General features: G+C 46.6%; 2 protein-coding genes across 2 annotated transcripts in view; one reads left to right on the top strand and one right to left on the bottom strand.

Moving 5' to 3' along the window:
* LOC144099527 (sodium-coupled monocarboxylate transporter 1-like) overlaps positions 1-16,248 on the top strand; it is a 185,563-nt gene that overhangs the window by 59,226 nt on the left and 110,089 nt on the right. The gene's annotated exons all lie outside the window — the stretch shown is intronic.
* On the bottom strand, positions 4,377-5,972 carry LOC144096847 (uncharacterized). Its single transcript, XM_077629701.1, has one exon. The coding sequence runs from the start codon at positions 5,970-5,972 to the stop codon at positions 4,803-4,805; it is 1,170 nt and encodes a 389-aa protein (XP_077485827.1). The 3' UTR covers positions 4,377-4,802.

Here is a 16,248-nt window from a genome sequence, read left to right as displayed (position 1 = left end):
CTCTATGACAGGTTTCTGCACCAAAACGTCAGAAGCCACCTTCCATCACGGCGAAACGTCGCTGGCTTCTGAAACTAAATTGGTTGGATAGATGGATACGGCTGAACCCTTTAAATCGGACGGTGGGTCCAGCCACCTTGCTATGACTTATGAAATTTTACTCTTCTCTTGATTTTATCCCCCAATCAGATAACCTTCGCTTGTTTATTTCTATCCGCTTAAAGTCTACTTTCTCTTCACTGTCCTCACACTCCAATGCCTTGGATAAATGAGCCCCGCTGCTTTACACTGCAGGGTGAAGCCCTTTGCAGAAAAGCAAGTGTTAAGCCGTTTCCTCCTCCTCTCCGCAAGCAACGCACAACGTGTCTATCTCGTGGTACCTGACTCTATATGTCTTAGTCAGCAAAACTCCCGTCCTGGCCTCAAACAACAAAGAGCTTCCCCTACAATTATTATAGATATTTTCTTTGGCAATTTCCTGCTTAAAAATTCTGTATGTTCCAGTGCTGATTTCGTCAGCATCCCTGTTTTCCACAGAGCTCTCACTGTTTCTTTAACCTTTTAATTTACCGATAATTGTTGATTAGCCCCCTACTTCTGTCCAGATATTTGCTTGTCAATTTTCTAGTTCGCTTTCTCCATTTTGTATCAACATTACTTATATACAGGTATCTGAAAACTTTCCTAGCCCACTGATTTTCCCCCATTTTTCTCAATCGCTCCTCAAATGATACCTTACTGCTAGCTTCTCTGCTCTCGAACGAGGCCGCCCCATATCATCCTGTACCCACTGAATTGGTGCATTGCCATGTGCTCCCAAAGCTAGCCTCCCTACGCCACGTCGTTTTTCTAACCTTGCTTTAACATCTGGTCTCATGCACAGGACCGCATTACCGAAAGTCAGGCTAAGAATCATCACCCTTTTCCAGATCCCTCTTACCACTATATACCTATTGTAATTCCACAGTGCCCTATTTTTCATGGCAGTTGCATTCCTACTAGCTTTATTCATTAAATATTTTTCATGCTCTGTCAGATACTCGGCACCGTTATTTATTTACACCCCAAGACACTTGTACTTGTCCACTACTTTTAGCGTGAACTCCTGTATCCTATGCTCGCCGACCTCATCGTTAAATATCATGACTGCAGATATTTCCTTACTAAACTTGAAACCTAATCCATCTTCCTCGGTGCCACATATGTCTATCAACTTCTGTAAATCTTCCTTGTTGTCAGCCATTAGCACTATATCATCGGCAAATATTAGTCCCGGTAAAACTGTTTAGTCATTTCTCCTTGCTTGAAAAAAAAGAATGGTTGAAGCCTAGTCCGCTCCTCTCTAGCTTATCCTCCAACCCTTGCAGATACAACATGAACAACAAAGCAGACAGAGCACATCCTTGCCTAAGCCCCCGCTGTATCTCTACAGGCTCTGATACATTTTCTCCCATTTTATAAGCACTCTGGTACCTTTATATATATATATATATATATATATATATATATATATATATATATATATATATATATATATACCTTTTAAACGATTAATTACTTCCTTTTCCACATCCAATGTGCCCAGTATGTCACACAGATACTCTTGAATAAGATTGTCGTAGGCTCCCTTAATATCTAAAAACGCTAGCTATAGGGGCCTGTGTTCCTTTTCAGCAATCTCTATACACTGCGTCAAAGAAAACAGATTGTCCTCCAACCTCCTTTGTTTCCGGGACCCATTTTGTAGCTCCCCTAGCACCCCCTCGTTTTCCGCCCAAGCCTGCAATCTCTCCTTTATAATCTGCATCACCACCCTGTAAACCACAGATGTCACTGTTATGGGACGATAGTTACTTCAGTTCAGTTCAGTTTATTACCTTAAGGACCCCCGTGGGGGTGTTACATAAGGGGTGGATTATACAAAAAAAAATAAGTACAGTGGTTGCCATGTGGGTGCAACATACAATATGATCTGTTAGTGCTTTGGAAAAGTTGGATGGGCAGGTGATAGCGGCGATGCTGTGGGAAAGGCCGTTCCAATCTAATGCTGCTCGGGGGAAGAAGAAGGCAGCGAACGTGGTCGTATGGGTCCGAGGCCGGGAAACTTGAAGAATGTGACCAGTGCGATGCGATATGCGAGCTGGTGATGTGATATAGCCTGCGTAACCGTGGGTGCTGTAAAAGAACTTATGAAACAGGTTTAGGCTGGCAATGCGGCGACGAATACCAAGGGTTGATAAGGCGGATTCTGCTTTTAAAGACGACACGCTGACTTGGTATGAATAGGTATTGTGGATGAATCTAGTGGCACGGTTCTGGACGGATTCGAGGGCATTTATGAGGTATATTTGATGTGGATTCCATATGGGGGATGCATATTCTAGTTTCGGTCTGATTAGCGATTGGTAAGCCAGGAGTTTAACTTGTTGGGGAGCGCGACGTAAGTGGCGTTTCAAAAAGCCTAGTGTTTTATTCGCGGATGATATTACATTAGAAATATGTGTGCGCCAAGATAAATCATGAGATAGCGTGACTCCTAAATACTTAAATAAGTTAACTGCTTCTATTGGGATTTGAGCTATATTGTACGAAAAAATAAATGGTTTAGTGCGACGGGTGAAGGATACAATCTTGCATTTCTGAGGGTTAAGTGTCATCATCCACAAGTCGCTCCATTTCTGAACGTTAGTTAGGTCAGTCTGGAGGGCTTCTTGGTGGGAGGAGTTATTAATAGTACGATAAATGACGCAATCATCTGCGAACATACGAATGTGACATGATACGTGGAGGGGCAAGTCATTAATGTATATTAAGAATAATAACGGTCCGAGCACTGATCCTTGGGGGACGCCTGAGGTTACTGGAATGTAATCAGAAAATTCGTTATTAACTATGACTAATTGGGTTCGATTTGTTAAAAATTCCTTAATCCAGTTTAGAATGCTAGGGTGAATATTTAGGTAAGAGAGCTTAAGTAGTAATCTCTGGTGTGGTACTTTGTCAAAGGCTTTTGCGTAATCTAAAAAAATAGCATCAATCTGTTGGTTGCAGTCAAGGTTAGCATGTAAGTCATGAACAAATGTAGCCAGTTGTGTCTCACAGGAAAGGTTTTTACGGAAGCCATGTTGTGATGAATGAAAGAAATTGTTGGAATCGAGAAAGTTCATGACTTGAGAATAAATTACATGCTCCATGATTTTACAAGGAATGCTTGTTAGGGAAATGGGTCGATAATTTAAGGGCGAGTTTTTGTTACCGGACTTGAAGATTGGGACGACCTTTCCCACTTTCCAGTCATGCGGTATGTTACCTGAAGAGAGAGACTGAGAGTACAATAGTGATAAGTAGGCCGCGGAAATGTGCTTAGTATTTTTCAGAAATTTCGAGTTAATTTCATCGACCCCGGCTGATGACGTTAGCTTGATGTTTTCGATACGAGATGATATACCATCTGCGAAGAAAGAAACTGGATCCATGGTTGACGCTGTGAAGGAACTTATGAAGGCGTTAGCAGGTAAATCACACTCTTTCGCAAAAACAGTTGAAAAGGCTCTATTGAAAATGTCAGCACATTCACAATCGCTGATGGTTTGACCCATATCGTTAGTAAGAACAATTGTACGTGTATCCTTCGGGTTTACTACGTGCCAGAATTTTTTAGGGTTGTGTATTAGCATTTTTGGCAAGTCAGAGTGGAAAAAGGTGTGTTTTGCGTTGCGGATAGCAGCAAGGTAATCAGCTTCGGCAGTGTAGTACTTTTCCCATGATGCTTGGCTTGGGTTCCGCTTTGCTGCCCGATAGTGACGCTTTTTCTTGTTTTCCAGGCGTTTCAGGGCCGTAGTAAACCACGGTTTTTGCTGGTTAGCACGGAAACTAGCTACCGGAATGTACTTGTTTGTTAGTTCGTGAACTTTGTCCCTGAAAATCGTTCAATTTTCGTTAAGAGACTTTGTGTGGAAATCGGTTTCATAAGTTGTAAAAAAAGCAGTTAGTTCTTCATTTATTGCTTGAAAATCACCTTTTTCATAAAGACGAATTGTTTTCCTGGAAACTTGACGAAGCATGGGTGTAAAACTGAAGGTAGCATGAATGACTTTATAATCACTTATTTCCCTTAGGTATGTAATACTTGTTGCGCTATCAGGGCTGTTGGTTAATATCAGATCTAGAGTGTTGGCGGAATTCTGAGCAATGCGCGTTGGCTCTAATATTAGCTGAGTAAGGTTGAAGTTAAGACAGACATCGACAAAATTTTTTGCTTCTGAAGAATTTGTCATGGAGGTGTAGTTACGCCAGTCAATAGTGGGAAAATTGAAATCACCAAAAAGAACAATATCTGCGTTAGGATACGATGACGTCAGTTCACTCAGCACATTGTTTAGTTTGTAGGAAAAGTCCGGATCATTTTGCGGTGGCCTGTAACAGACTCCTACCAGCACAGTTCGGGGGGCAGCGTGGCAGAGCAGCCATAGCAGTTCTAAGTTAGAATCTACATTGATTAAGGATGCTGAAAACTGCTGATGTACGGCTATGAGCACGCCACCGCCACGGGCTCTTTCCCGGTCTTTACGGTAAACTTTAAAGTTGGGCAGCGCAGCTAAAATTTCGGTATCACTGATATTGCCTGTTAACCACGTTTCTGTAAGAATGAGAAGGGTGCTGTTGGTTGATAAGACAAGACTAGATACGATTTCCCGTTTCGGTAAAAAGCTTCGTATGTTAGTAAATACTGCAGATAAGGTAAGATTAGTTCGGGGGGTGTGCTGTCGGGGAGTTGCTTTAGAGCGAGCAGAGTGTGATTGTTATGGCACTTCTTTTACCGTTTCCGTCAAGTCGTCGAATATATACTGCTTGGGGCCTATGTACAGTGTTTTAAAGCGCAGTGCGTATTTATCAGATGTTTCTTTCGCGAAACGTAGTAAATGTTTGCGTGCCTTACGGACAGAATGTGAAAAGTCTTCTCCTATGCTGTAGTCGGTGTCTTTTAGTTTCCGGGCGTTTTTTAGGATGGATTCTTTTGTCTTATGGAAAGTGTATTTAACGATAATGGGTCGACATCGTTCACTTGAGTGACGGCCAAGACGATGTGCTCTTTCTATTTCTTTTGGGTTTATGGTGATGTCCAAATTTTCACTGCAAAGGCGGGTGACCAGTTCTTCAGACTCAGAGGACGTTTCCTTTGAGCTAGTATCAGGTAAGCCATAAAATAGCAGGTTGTTGCGGCGCGACCGGTTTTCGGCATCGTCTACTCTGGATTCGAGGTTACTGATTTGGCTCGCCGACGTGGCGGCATCAGTCTTAATGGATTCAACTTCTGTTTTAAGTGATGCGAGGTCCTGATAGTGGGTTTCTAATTCGGTAATGCGCTTACTTAATTCGGTGATCGATTTGTCTGTCGCTACTAACCTGCTGCTGAGGTCTTTTACTTCGCTGATTAACGTGCTTTGGCCCGATGTTAGTTTCTGTAGTTCTGCAAGTATGGCGGCAGTGTCAGGACCAGGGTTAGTTTCTATGTCACCGGATTGCATAAGCAACGAATGGACAACAGCAAAGCATTCAACGACAATACAAGTACAACACTGCGGGCTCGGCAGCTGAATTAAGAAGTAGTTGCTCGATTTCTTTGCAAAAAGAGAGTATGATTTTCTAACCTGCATGGCGAAGACAAGAGGGTTACTCGTCCGCGCAGTGGCACAGCTGCCGAGCCCACATGGCGCCGCGGTCCACGGGCGATCTTTTATAGGTGGCGAAAAATATGATGTCTGCGGCGATTGTATTTCCCACGACGAACGGATGGTCCCAGAGCCAGGTGGTGGCGAAATCCAGGTAAACGTGACGTCAGCCGCTGTTACGGAATTGGTATCAGCTTCATGACTGCCGTAGTGATGACGATAACGTGGCCGCACGTCAACGCAGGCAGCAGCCAGAACAGGCAACAGCACATGTGTGAACACAGGAAGGAGCACCTGCATGGCGAAGACAAGAGGGTTACTCGTCCGCGCAGTGGCACAGCTGCCGAGCCCACCCTACTACGTTAGCTTTGTCCCCCTTTCCCTTATATATAATGTTCATTCTACTTAATCGCCATTCATCGGGGACTTTTCCATCCACTATCAATTTATTCACTACCTTTAATAATGTTTGCTTGGATTTTGTTCCTAGCTTCTTTATTAACATAATCGGAATACCATCTGGTCCTGTTGACCTGCCACTAGGAACCTTCTTTGCCCTTTCCCACTCGCTTTGTTCAAGTGAAGCTATTGCAGTAACCGGTCTATCATCCTTCGATAAATTGAAGTTGTGAAGAAGCGCTCTCTGCGGGCAAGAGGGAAGTTCTGTACCCTTTAGTCGCCGACGCTATAGGGATCAGGTGCACATCGAAGTAGTAGACCACTCAGGGCTGTCTGCAGTTCCATAAACGTGCACGAGGCGTTCATGGCACACGTGGCCGATGCAACAGGAGGCCAGCGGTCAATTGGAGAATTAGCACCTATCAAAACATCTGCAAATTCCTCCGCTCAACACAAACACCTAGCAGTTTGCGCAATGCGAGAGGGTCAAAAAGCTTCGAAGGACTACATTCGCCACCAAGACTCGCAATGACTTGCCATTTTCCAATCATCAGGGTATACATTCAACAAAGCGCAATGAGACCTGCACAGTTTGTTTGTGAGCCGTCAATGGCAGAATTCAGCCTACTGAAGGTCGTCTTCAGGGTTCGTTCTTCCTGGTGAGTTGCGGCGTAAAACTTCCTGAGTTTTAGATCTGTAGCTAGAAAAATGTTGGGTAACTTTACCGCTATGTTTGCTCCCATCTTATTAGAAAGCGTTTTGTCGACATAAAGAGCAGATACGCATCCCAGGTGCTCTCTTTGCTTGTCCAGCATAACTTTTTTTAGCTTTTGAACCCAGCACTCGTAAATCGGCAACAAACACAAAAATTAGCGAATAGCCAGCCAGCATCTGGTCATCTCCCGTTGAGCAATTCATCCGCGGTTCATGTGTATACCTTTCTTGAGGCTGGTGGCTGAGGAAAGTTGGGATCTCCTTCCATCAATGGTAGCTCTAAAGTCGACCTTGCAAGTTGTGCCTTCTAGTTTTCTTCCGCAGAAATGTGCGTTGAAATCACCTCAGATAATCAGAGAAGCTGGACAGTGGTCACAGAGCTAGTGTGAAAACTAAGCGAATGTACGTTCCTCCACGAACACACCCACACGAATCCAACATAGAATGTGAGTCAGCTAAGCCACATTCTCGCATCCGCTTCTTAAGTTACGTCCTAGAAAAGATCGGTGACGTTCAAAGACACGTGCTAGATGCGTACATGTGTTTGGCCATTCCGTTCTCATGAACGAACCTCACATTTCATTTTATTCCCTTGCCCTGCGCAATTATTAATACGCGTGGTGTACACGGCCCGGATTACTTATAATGTGTCATAAATATCTCTTGTACTGCTGAATGCCCTAGTAGTACATAGGAAACAAGTTCGTCAAGTTTCGTCCTCGATGTTCAAAATATATTCGTAAACAGAAAGCTTGCTTTGAGTACGTTTGAAACTGGTGACGAAATATATATGCAGTTTTAGCATGACGGCAATGAATTAAAAATTCACTGGTTATAAATGAAAATACGTCGTCCAAATTTTACTGTACTCTTAGAAACAGGGAGTCCACGAAAATAATTTTGCGGCTCAATTCAAGCTGCTGCTGAACAACCTTGTGCCACAAATCAGGTTTCTGGTAACAGTGAAAGTATTTTTCTCTCGTCATTTGCCTTGTCACAAATATTACAGGCAGGCAACCACCACTTCATGATCAGGCTCCACTCAGCCTGTCAGATTAATTGCTGCTAGACGACAGCGCTGGTAGTAAGAGTTCAGAATATTTTTATGTACCCAGGAGCCTTTTTTAATTGATGGCCTTGTGGTAGATGATCTGTCTCGCATTCGGAAAGTACAGGGTTGAATCCGCAGATCTGCCGGATACCCCTTCTTTTAATAGATAACATATTTGCCCGGACTGATGCTTGGGTTTTCTCGGGTGGAATGGTTTGAAAAAGTGTCTTGATTCAAGGCGAACAAATTATTTTTGGTGAGGGAAGCTTCACGTATGCCCTTCAATACACTAAACAAGCCGAATTGAATTTGTAATGTCTGTACTAGGTAGATTATAATATGCGCGCGGAACTTCTAATTGTTACGTGTTTATAAAAACGTTCTTAGTGTAATTGATAGCATGCATAGATTATGCCCTTTTATGTTCATAGGTCGCGAATCGTTGCAGTGTTTGTTCAGTCTTCAAAACTGCCGCCACAGCTTTATCGCTTTGTTTGTAATGTAAGACGCGACCCGATTTATATCGATTGATCGCATCCAGGCAGAGCTGATTCTACGAGGTTCCAGAATGTTACAGTAACTTTGTACGCTTTATCTCGAAAGTTCGCTATGAGGTTTAAATGAGCACGGCCAAGAGCAGCAGGCATTCTGTTCGACGACCGCCAAGCACGCTTGTCGCTGCGCTGGCGCCGAGTGATTCAGGCCATTGTGGGCGCAACTCATCTAAAATAAAGAGTTTTGTCTAGACACCATTTTCGCAGCCTTTGTGCTCACCAGACTGCAGTCGCCACTTCTTGACATCTGGGGGAGGTGCGGGGTGGCCTTCTAAGTACCGGACACCTCCTTCAACTCGTGGCGCCAACACTTTGCGCTTAGCACCGGAGGGCGAGCCAGCCGATGTCTCCACGGAGAGCAGCCTGAGTTCGGAAACCTGCTGGACCGCACCAGACAGCGCAAAGACTCTGCTACGAGCACCACTACCTCGCCAAAGATGTTGACCCCGATCATACTGCAGCAGCCGCGGGTGCCGGCAACTTTCAATGGATCCATAGGCGAAGGCCCCGAAGAATGGTTAGGCCAATTTCAGCGCTTGGCATCATTCAACACTTGGGATGATGCTGCGAAAATCGGGCAATCTTTTTTTCGCGTTGGAGGGCTCATCACGCTCGTCGTATGAAAAGCACAACTCTTCCCTAATGACATCGGAACTATTCAAGAAAGAACGTTTGAAGGCATTCACCAGTGTCGTGAGAAAAGAAAGAGCTGAACTACTCATGGAACGCCTCATTGAAGCGCGGCGACCCCAAGATGGCCGAGGAAAAAAAAGGTCGGTTTTTAATGCGCGGCGTAAAAGTACAACTCTATGGCAGCCTCGTCCTCCGGCCGCCAAAAACAGTTGACGAATTCATGAAAGAAGTGTGCACGAGCGAAAAGACCCTCGACGTCCGGGCGCGGCAGTACAGCCGCCCTTCCTCTGTCTGTGGAATGTGTCCCGACACAATGACCACCACCAGCGACAACTTGCGGGAAGTTGTCCGCGAGGAGCTACGCCGATTACTGCCATCCTCCCCACAGTCGCAAACAGCGAGTCTCATGATTGTGGTACGTGAAGAAGTGCAACAGACACTTGGCACCTCGACGGCAACGCATCACCATGCCACAACCTTCGCCGCGGCAGTACGCACTTCTCAGCCCGAGCGACAACCCCTACGTCCTTTCCGAGATGAGCCACATGTTCCAGAGCGCCGCCACCCTGCCTCCGCCCGCCCAGCCGAAGAACGATGCTGAAGCTCCAGGAAATGCGACGCCTGGAGGACTTCCGACAACCGATTGTTGTGCTTTCATTGCGGTGAGGCTGGCTATATTCTTTCTCACTGCACGTACCGACGTATCGGTCTTCGAGGATTTGCCGTTAACGCCCCACGACCAAGCTTCGGCCAGCGTCCGCAAGAAATCGTGAGTACCTGCGTCGATAGGAGTACTCGCCGAACCGCATTTTGCGCTCACTATCGCCGTCATCCTCGCTCTATGCGTCGCCACTCCCAGCACACGGAGGGGAAACTAAAGAACCTTTGGAGAGGTGAGGTTGCTTCTGAGCGAAACGCCGAAGATTCTCTAACGACCATGCCTCGCTAGACGTTGTCCCTGACGCGCTGACGCCGCATACAATAAACCTCGAACACGGCGCAAACCGCCTTCAAAGCAACGACGCTACCAAGAAAAGCTTCGATAACGCGTTCTAGACACGATTCCTATACCCGACGAAGCCGGGACCCGACGCCCAGGACGACGTGCAACGCAAGAGCCAGAACATCAGACTTAGAAGTAGTTGACGACGGCCGGAAAGTTACCTCTCGAGTCGACACAGCGCCGATTACTCGGTGGTGAATGGAACATTAGCAGCGCAGCTCACGAAAGTCACGACCTCTTGGGACGACCCACAAATTCGCACCGCAGGGGGCCACCTCATTACGCCATCCGGACGATGCACAGCGCGAGTGACTGTCAAATGAGAGCTACCTATCTTGTGACCTTCGTTGTGCTACGGTAATGTTCCCGTGAAGGGATCTTGGCCATGTATTAGCTTAAAAAGCATCAGGCGATCATTCATCTGCGATCCAAGCTGATCACGCTTTCGACGAATGAGGCCATTCCTTCAATGAGAACTCTGAAAAAGTACGTTGCCGTGAGTGTCTTGGAGGAAGAGATGAGCGCCCACCTTCCCCCCGTTCAAGTGTTATCTTAACCGTAGGCGCCCCGAAAGCCATTAACGCTGAAGCCATCATCGAGGGGAACCTGCATGCAGTTGGTTCTAGACCAAGGGATCAGCTTCGCAAGAGGCATCGCACATTTCCGCAAAGGCCAGGACAAAGTACTGCTGACAAACTTCAGCGAAGAATACCGGCACATTAACAGAGGAACGACGATTTATTTATTCGATGAAATATCCGGCGTCCGAGACTCCTTCGCCTTCTCCGACCGATCCGCAGACGATTCGCCTGACCGAGAGAACTCGCCCACTTTCGACATTAACACAGTCTTGCCACGGAACAGACAAGACCAGATCCGCAATCTGCTTCGAAGCTACAGAGAGTGTTTTTCGTCGTCGCCGAAGGTCCGACAAACGCCAATTGCAAAGCATCGCATTTCAACCGACCAGCATGCCGGTCCTCTACGTCAAAGCCCCTACCGTTTGTGGCCGCGAGAACGACCAGCCATCCGGGATCAATTTGAAGAAATGCTTCCGGACGACGTCATGCAGCCTTAGAACAGCCACAGGCCGGCGCCGGTTGTTCTAGTGAGAAAGACGGCGCACTTCGATTCTGCGTTGTTTGCCGCCGCTTGAACATAACAAAAAAAGGACGTGTACTCCTTCCCCGCATGGGTCACACACTGGACCGGCTCTGCAACGCGAAGAATTTCTCATCGATGGACCTCAAGAGTGGTTGCTGGCATATTAAGGTCGATGAAATAGATCCAGAGAAGGCCGCACTCATCACTCCGGATGGCCTCTTGGAGTTCAAGGGGATGCCATTTGGTCTGTGTTCCGCACCAGCGACGTTTCAGCGAATAATAAATACAGTGCTGCCAGGCCTAAAGTGATAGATTTGTCTGGTATATATAGATGACATCGTTCTCTTCACCTTGAACGTGAAGCGCACCTCAAAATACTTCAAACAGTACTACACGCCATCAAGTCGTCTGGCCTAGCCTAGAAAGCAGATGAGTGCCACTTTGCCTATGATGAGCTGCTGTTTCTACGCGACATCGTAAGCGAGGACAGAGTACGCCCAGCCCCACTGAAAACAGCTGCTATTGAACGGTTTCCCTGTGCCGATATGCTGGCCATGTATGTCGATGCCGAAAACAAACCGGAGATGTCATCCTGCCATACGTCGTCTTCGCCTTCAAAACCGCAGTGTAGGGGACTACCCAGATGGCAGGGAGGCCGCGACCACGCTAGACGCCATGCTTCCCAACGTTACCGAAGAAAAAAAAGTTCGACGTCGCCGCCTACCTTCAACGCGCAGAAGAAGCCCGAAGACTTGCCCGATTACGGATCAAAGACCAGTAGTGGACCGACTTCAGATGCTACAACTTACGAAGACGCAACGCGGAATACAAGTCAGGAGACCAAGTCTAGGTTTGGACTCCCATTCGCCGCCGTGGATTGGGTGAAAAGCTTTTGCGCTGCTATTTCGGACAGTACGAGATTCTTCTTCGGCTAGGTGATCTGGGTTATGAAGTAATCTGTGACGAAATGACTGCACCCCAACGATGCCGCGTACTACCAGAATTTGTCATTGTCATCCGTCTAAAGCCCTAATATGGGCGCTAAAGGACGCTGTGTTTCCATACTTTAAGTTTATTTTCGCACGATTCGTTTTATTTGTAGCTAGTCACGTTGTTTGTTATAACGCATCTGGTCGATGCTTCTATGAGAGGGGATTAATGCTGCGAATATTTGCACATGTTTGTTTGTTCAGTCTTTAAAGCTGCGCGCACGCCGCTTTATAGCTTTGTTATGCAAGGCGCCACCAGATTTATCTCGATTGATCGCATCCAGGCAGAGCCAATTCTACGTTGTTCCAGAATGTTCTAGTAGCTTTGCGTTCTTCATCTCGAAAGTGCTCTAAAAGGTTTAAATTTAGCAGGGCCGACAACGGCGGGCATTCTTTTCGACGACCGCCGAGCACACTTGTCGCTGCGGCGCCGCCGAGCACACTTGTCGCTACGGCGCCGCCGAGTGATTCAAACCGTTGTGGACGCACGTCAGCTCTAATAACGAGTTTTGTTTAGACACCATATTCGCAGGCTTTCTGCTCATCAGACGGCAGTCGCCACTTCCTGACAATATTAAGATAAAAATGATATTGGGAAAAACACATCTGCACACATTACTGAATATTCTATTCGCTACCTGACACTGATTGTACTCATGCCGCCGGGGTGGCTCAGAGTTATGGCGCTCGGCTGCTGACCCGAAAGACGCGAGTTCGATCCCCGCCGTGGGGGTCCAATCTCAGTGGAGGCGATATTCCAGAGACCCGTGAGCTGTGTGATGTCAGTTCACGTTAGAGAACCTCAGGAGGCCGAAATATACGGAGCCCTTCATAGGCTGAATGGCTTTGGGACGTTAAACCCCCATTAACCATAAACTTGTATTCGTACAAAATTAGGAAATGTGATATCGCGGGAAAAATGGCGAAGCATTAGAACCAATCAGGTTTCATTCTTTAAAATACCATTAATAAAGCGTCTGGCCTCGCAGAAACTAACAACCTACGCGGTATTTTTTTTTGTTCTAGTTTCACAACATGAAAAGAGTCTTAAGTGTTTATATATATTTTTTAATTTTGGGATCGTGCTGCATTTGAGGGTTCACGTTTGTCAGTGCAATTGAAAAGGAATCTTTTTCGCTTATTCGAGACTTATTTATTGAGCAAGTGGTTATGGACACTAAGAGGAAATAATCCAAACGATTCTTGCCTAAGAAAAACACCCAGTTTTGGCTATATTGCAGGTACTCACCTCAGCAGCCTCGCTGAGGCAAAACCGTGCTACATTATCTTTCGTGGAGGAACAGCTCTTCCTCTGTTGTCCTTTTGATAGAGGCTATAAGCGCCCCAGAAACGCTGTTTCCTTCTGCATTAATGGGAGGGTAAGAGCAATCAGAGCCTTGCGCTGCAAGTAACTCAGCACCTATTTTCGTGCGTGGCCTCCTAAGTTGCCGACTAAGTGTATTATAGTTGTGGCGCAGCATAGAAGTCAACTGCCACGTTAAGTTTAAGAGCAAATATTCAAAACAAAATTTCACCCTGTATAGGGGCATTGGAGAAGGAAACCAGGTAACACGCTGAAAAGCATTCAGCGGCGGCCTAGTGGTCTGATCATCTGCCTCGCATGTGGAAGGTCCGGTGCTCGATCCCCTGCGTGGCGCTTTTGGCCACAGTTGCCATTGCTCTAGAAAAACTCCTCATCATCATTATCAAAATAGAGCTCTACTCATAAAGCTCGCATCTAGTTCTATGTGCGCCGCATTTCCGCGATACGTCACCGTCGCTAGGAAAGCAGCGAGAGCAAGTAACATCATTCAGGAACACCAGCGCCGATCAATTAGCGCCGATGATTGCAAACGCGAAGCCTCCCAAAAGGAGCACCTGTGCAATCGCCTCAGATCCTTTAAAGATAGGTTGCTAGTCCATGGGACCATTTCTCAGCCCGCTAAGGCTGCCACGCAGCGCCATCAGGATCATTATTTCCCCTTCTTTCTGCACCGACCAAAAAGCGCACCAACAGTGCATTCCTATCTTCATCACAATATTCGTAATTTTTTTTCTCAGCACCAGATACGAAACCCCAATGCGTAATAAATTTCAGTGTGGTCACACATCAAATTTTGTAATTTCCGCGTAATTTTCTGGCCGCGTGATTCACAGCGCGCTTGCATTAGCTGTCTAGCGAACCATCCGCAATGCCCTAAACGCGACCGCGGCACCCGTTACATCTTTGGGACTTCTTGGTTGTAAGTGATATGTTTCCCCCTTGGGTTAAGTTTTCCGACTGCGCACATGACACGTGATTTTTTTACCCAATAGCATTAGGGATCGCATCCATTGGAGAAACGGCGTAGTTGCTGCCGTCGGCGGTGTATATGGAAAGGTCGGATTGGTTGAGAGCGTTGTCATGTCGCACGTGAAGCTGTGGAAAAAAAAATAATTAAACCATTAAAAGACTGGCGCAGCGAAGGTGTAAACACAAATCAAAAGTCATTACGACATGCCAGTATATCAATTAAAGAAATGGCGTTCTAAAGAAATTGAGATTATATTTCGGGGACCGAACTTCTGAGCCTTTGGTTCAGGGTCAGACAGGCTACCTATAGTCCACGCAGGCTATTATTTTCTATATTTTTATTTCTTTATTTCTTCGTTTTTTCTTATCAGTCTAACTGACCAGCCAAATTCTAATGCAAGACCAGAATTTCGCTGTGGCGAAACACATTCCCATGCCTGCATACACATCACTGGACGCGCGCATCTAAATTGCGGGAGACAAATATGCGTCATGAACCGGCTACCGTACCAGAGTGCCATCCTGCGCCGCATAAACCGCCCGCAGAAACAGGCACTCGTTTCTTAAGAGCGACTGAGTTTAACCAGGCAGCTTTGTACGTCGATCGAACATGCGGCTCTTTCACGCGCTTAAAGTCCAGTCAGCACTAGCAGACAGCGTGTAACTTCGGAATCCTTCAGTACATGCAGGTACCTTATAGTGTAAGGTGCGGTGTCAATGTCCTTAATGTTCGGTTGAAGTATATCCCAGAAACAGAAAAAGGCTGTCTCGCGGCACCACTCAAAGCAATGAAGAAGAAGAAGAAGAAGAAGGGAATTTTAAAGAAAGGCGGAGAGGTCGGCCGGTGGTAACAGGGCCCTGGCCTGCTACTCCACACAGGGGAAAGGGAAGAGGAGGAAAAAGAAAGTGTGAATGAAGGCTGATGATGGCATAATACAATGAGTTTCACGGGTGATGTCTATGCACACGCACACACACACACACACACAACACTGGCTGGCGCTCGCATCGCGGTTACTGGACACACATAAAACTCAAAACTGGTGTCTGCAACACAACACCGACACATGTCATTAACCATGTAGGTTGTGCACAGGCGGTCACAAACGAGTATCCAGGCCTGTTTCACACAAAAAGTTGAGCAGGGCTTTTGTCACACGCCACCAATCAGAACGTCTCGTTCTTGCGCCCAGAAGAGTTTCCTCAGAGAGAGGGCGAGAGTCCAGGTTTTTCACGGTCGCCTCCAATGTTGTTCTTTCAGAAGTATACTTCGGGCACACGCAAAGAAGGTGTCCAATAGTCTCTGGTGTGTTGCACTGTGCGCAATTTGGGTTACTTTCGATGCCGATCTTGTGAAGATAGTGTTTGGTGTAGGCAACGCCAAGCCGTAGCCGGTGGAGTAAAGTCCCATGACGTCGCACCACCACAGATGGGAAATGTAATCGTGAGCCAGCGTCAAGCTTACACACGCGGTCCTGTTGATGACTCGGATCATGCCAGTGCGACTGCATTGCCGCCTGCATTAAATGCGCCAACAAGGCTCCAATGTCTGATCTTGAAAAGGCTATCTCAATGAAAGCACCATCACTATGTGCCATCCGAGCCTCGGCGTCAGCACGCTCGTTTCCCGCTATGCCGCAATGGCTCGGTATCCATTGAAACTTTATGATATGGCCGCGGTGGAAAGCCTCGGCTAACAAAAGCACAATCTGTTGAACCAGCTGCTCGCATGCTCTTGGTTTTAGATAAGTTTGTACGACCTGTAATGCCGATCTCGAGTCGCAGAATATAGTGCATTGCTGCGCTGGCTGGTGACCAATCTAAAGGACGGCTTCT

This window comes from Amblyomma americanum, chromosome 7, assembly GCF_052857255.1.
Source record: "Amblyomma americanum isolate KBUSLIRL-KWMA chromosome 7, ASM5285725v1, whole genome shotgun sequence".
Taxonomy (NCBI): domain Eukaryota; kingdom Metazoa; phylum Arthropoda; class Arachnida; order Ixodida; family Ixodidae; genus Amblyomma; species Amblyomma americanum.
Note: the sequence above shows the minus strand (reverse complement) of the source record. Positions and strands in the feature narration are given on the sequence as shown.

Bases quoted from the DNA above. Each gene is read 5' to 3' on its own strand.
- LOC144096847 (XM_077629701.1), bottom strand. From the start codon at position 5,972: ATGCAGGTGCTCCTTCCTGTGTTCACACATGTGCTGTTGCCTGTTCTG.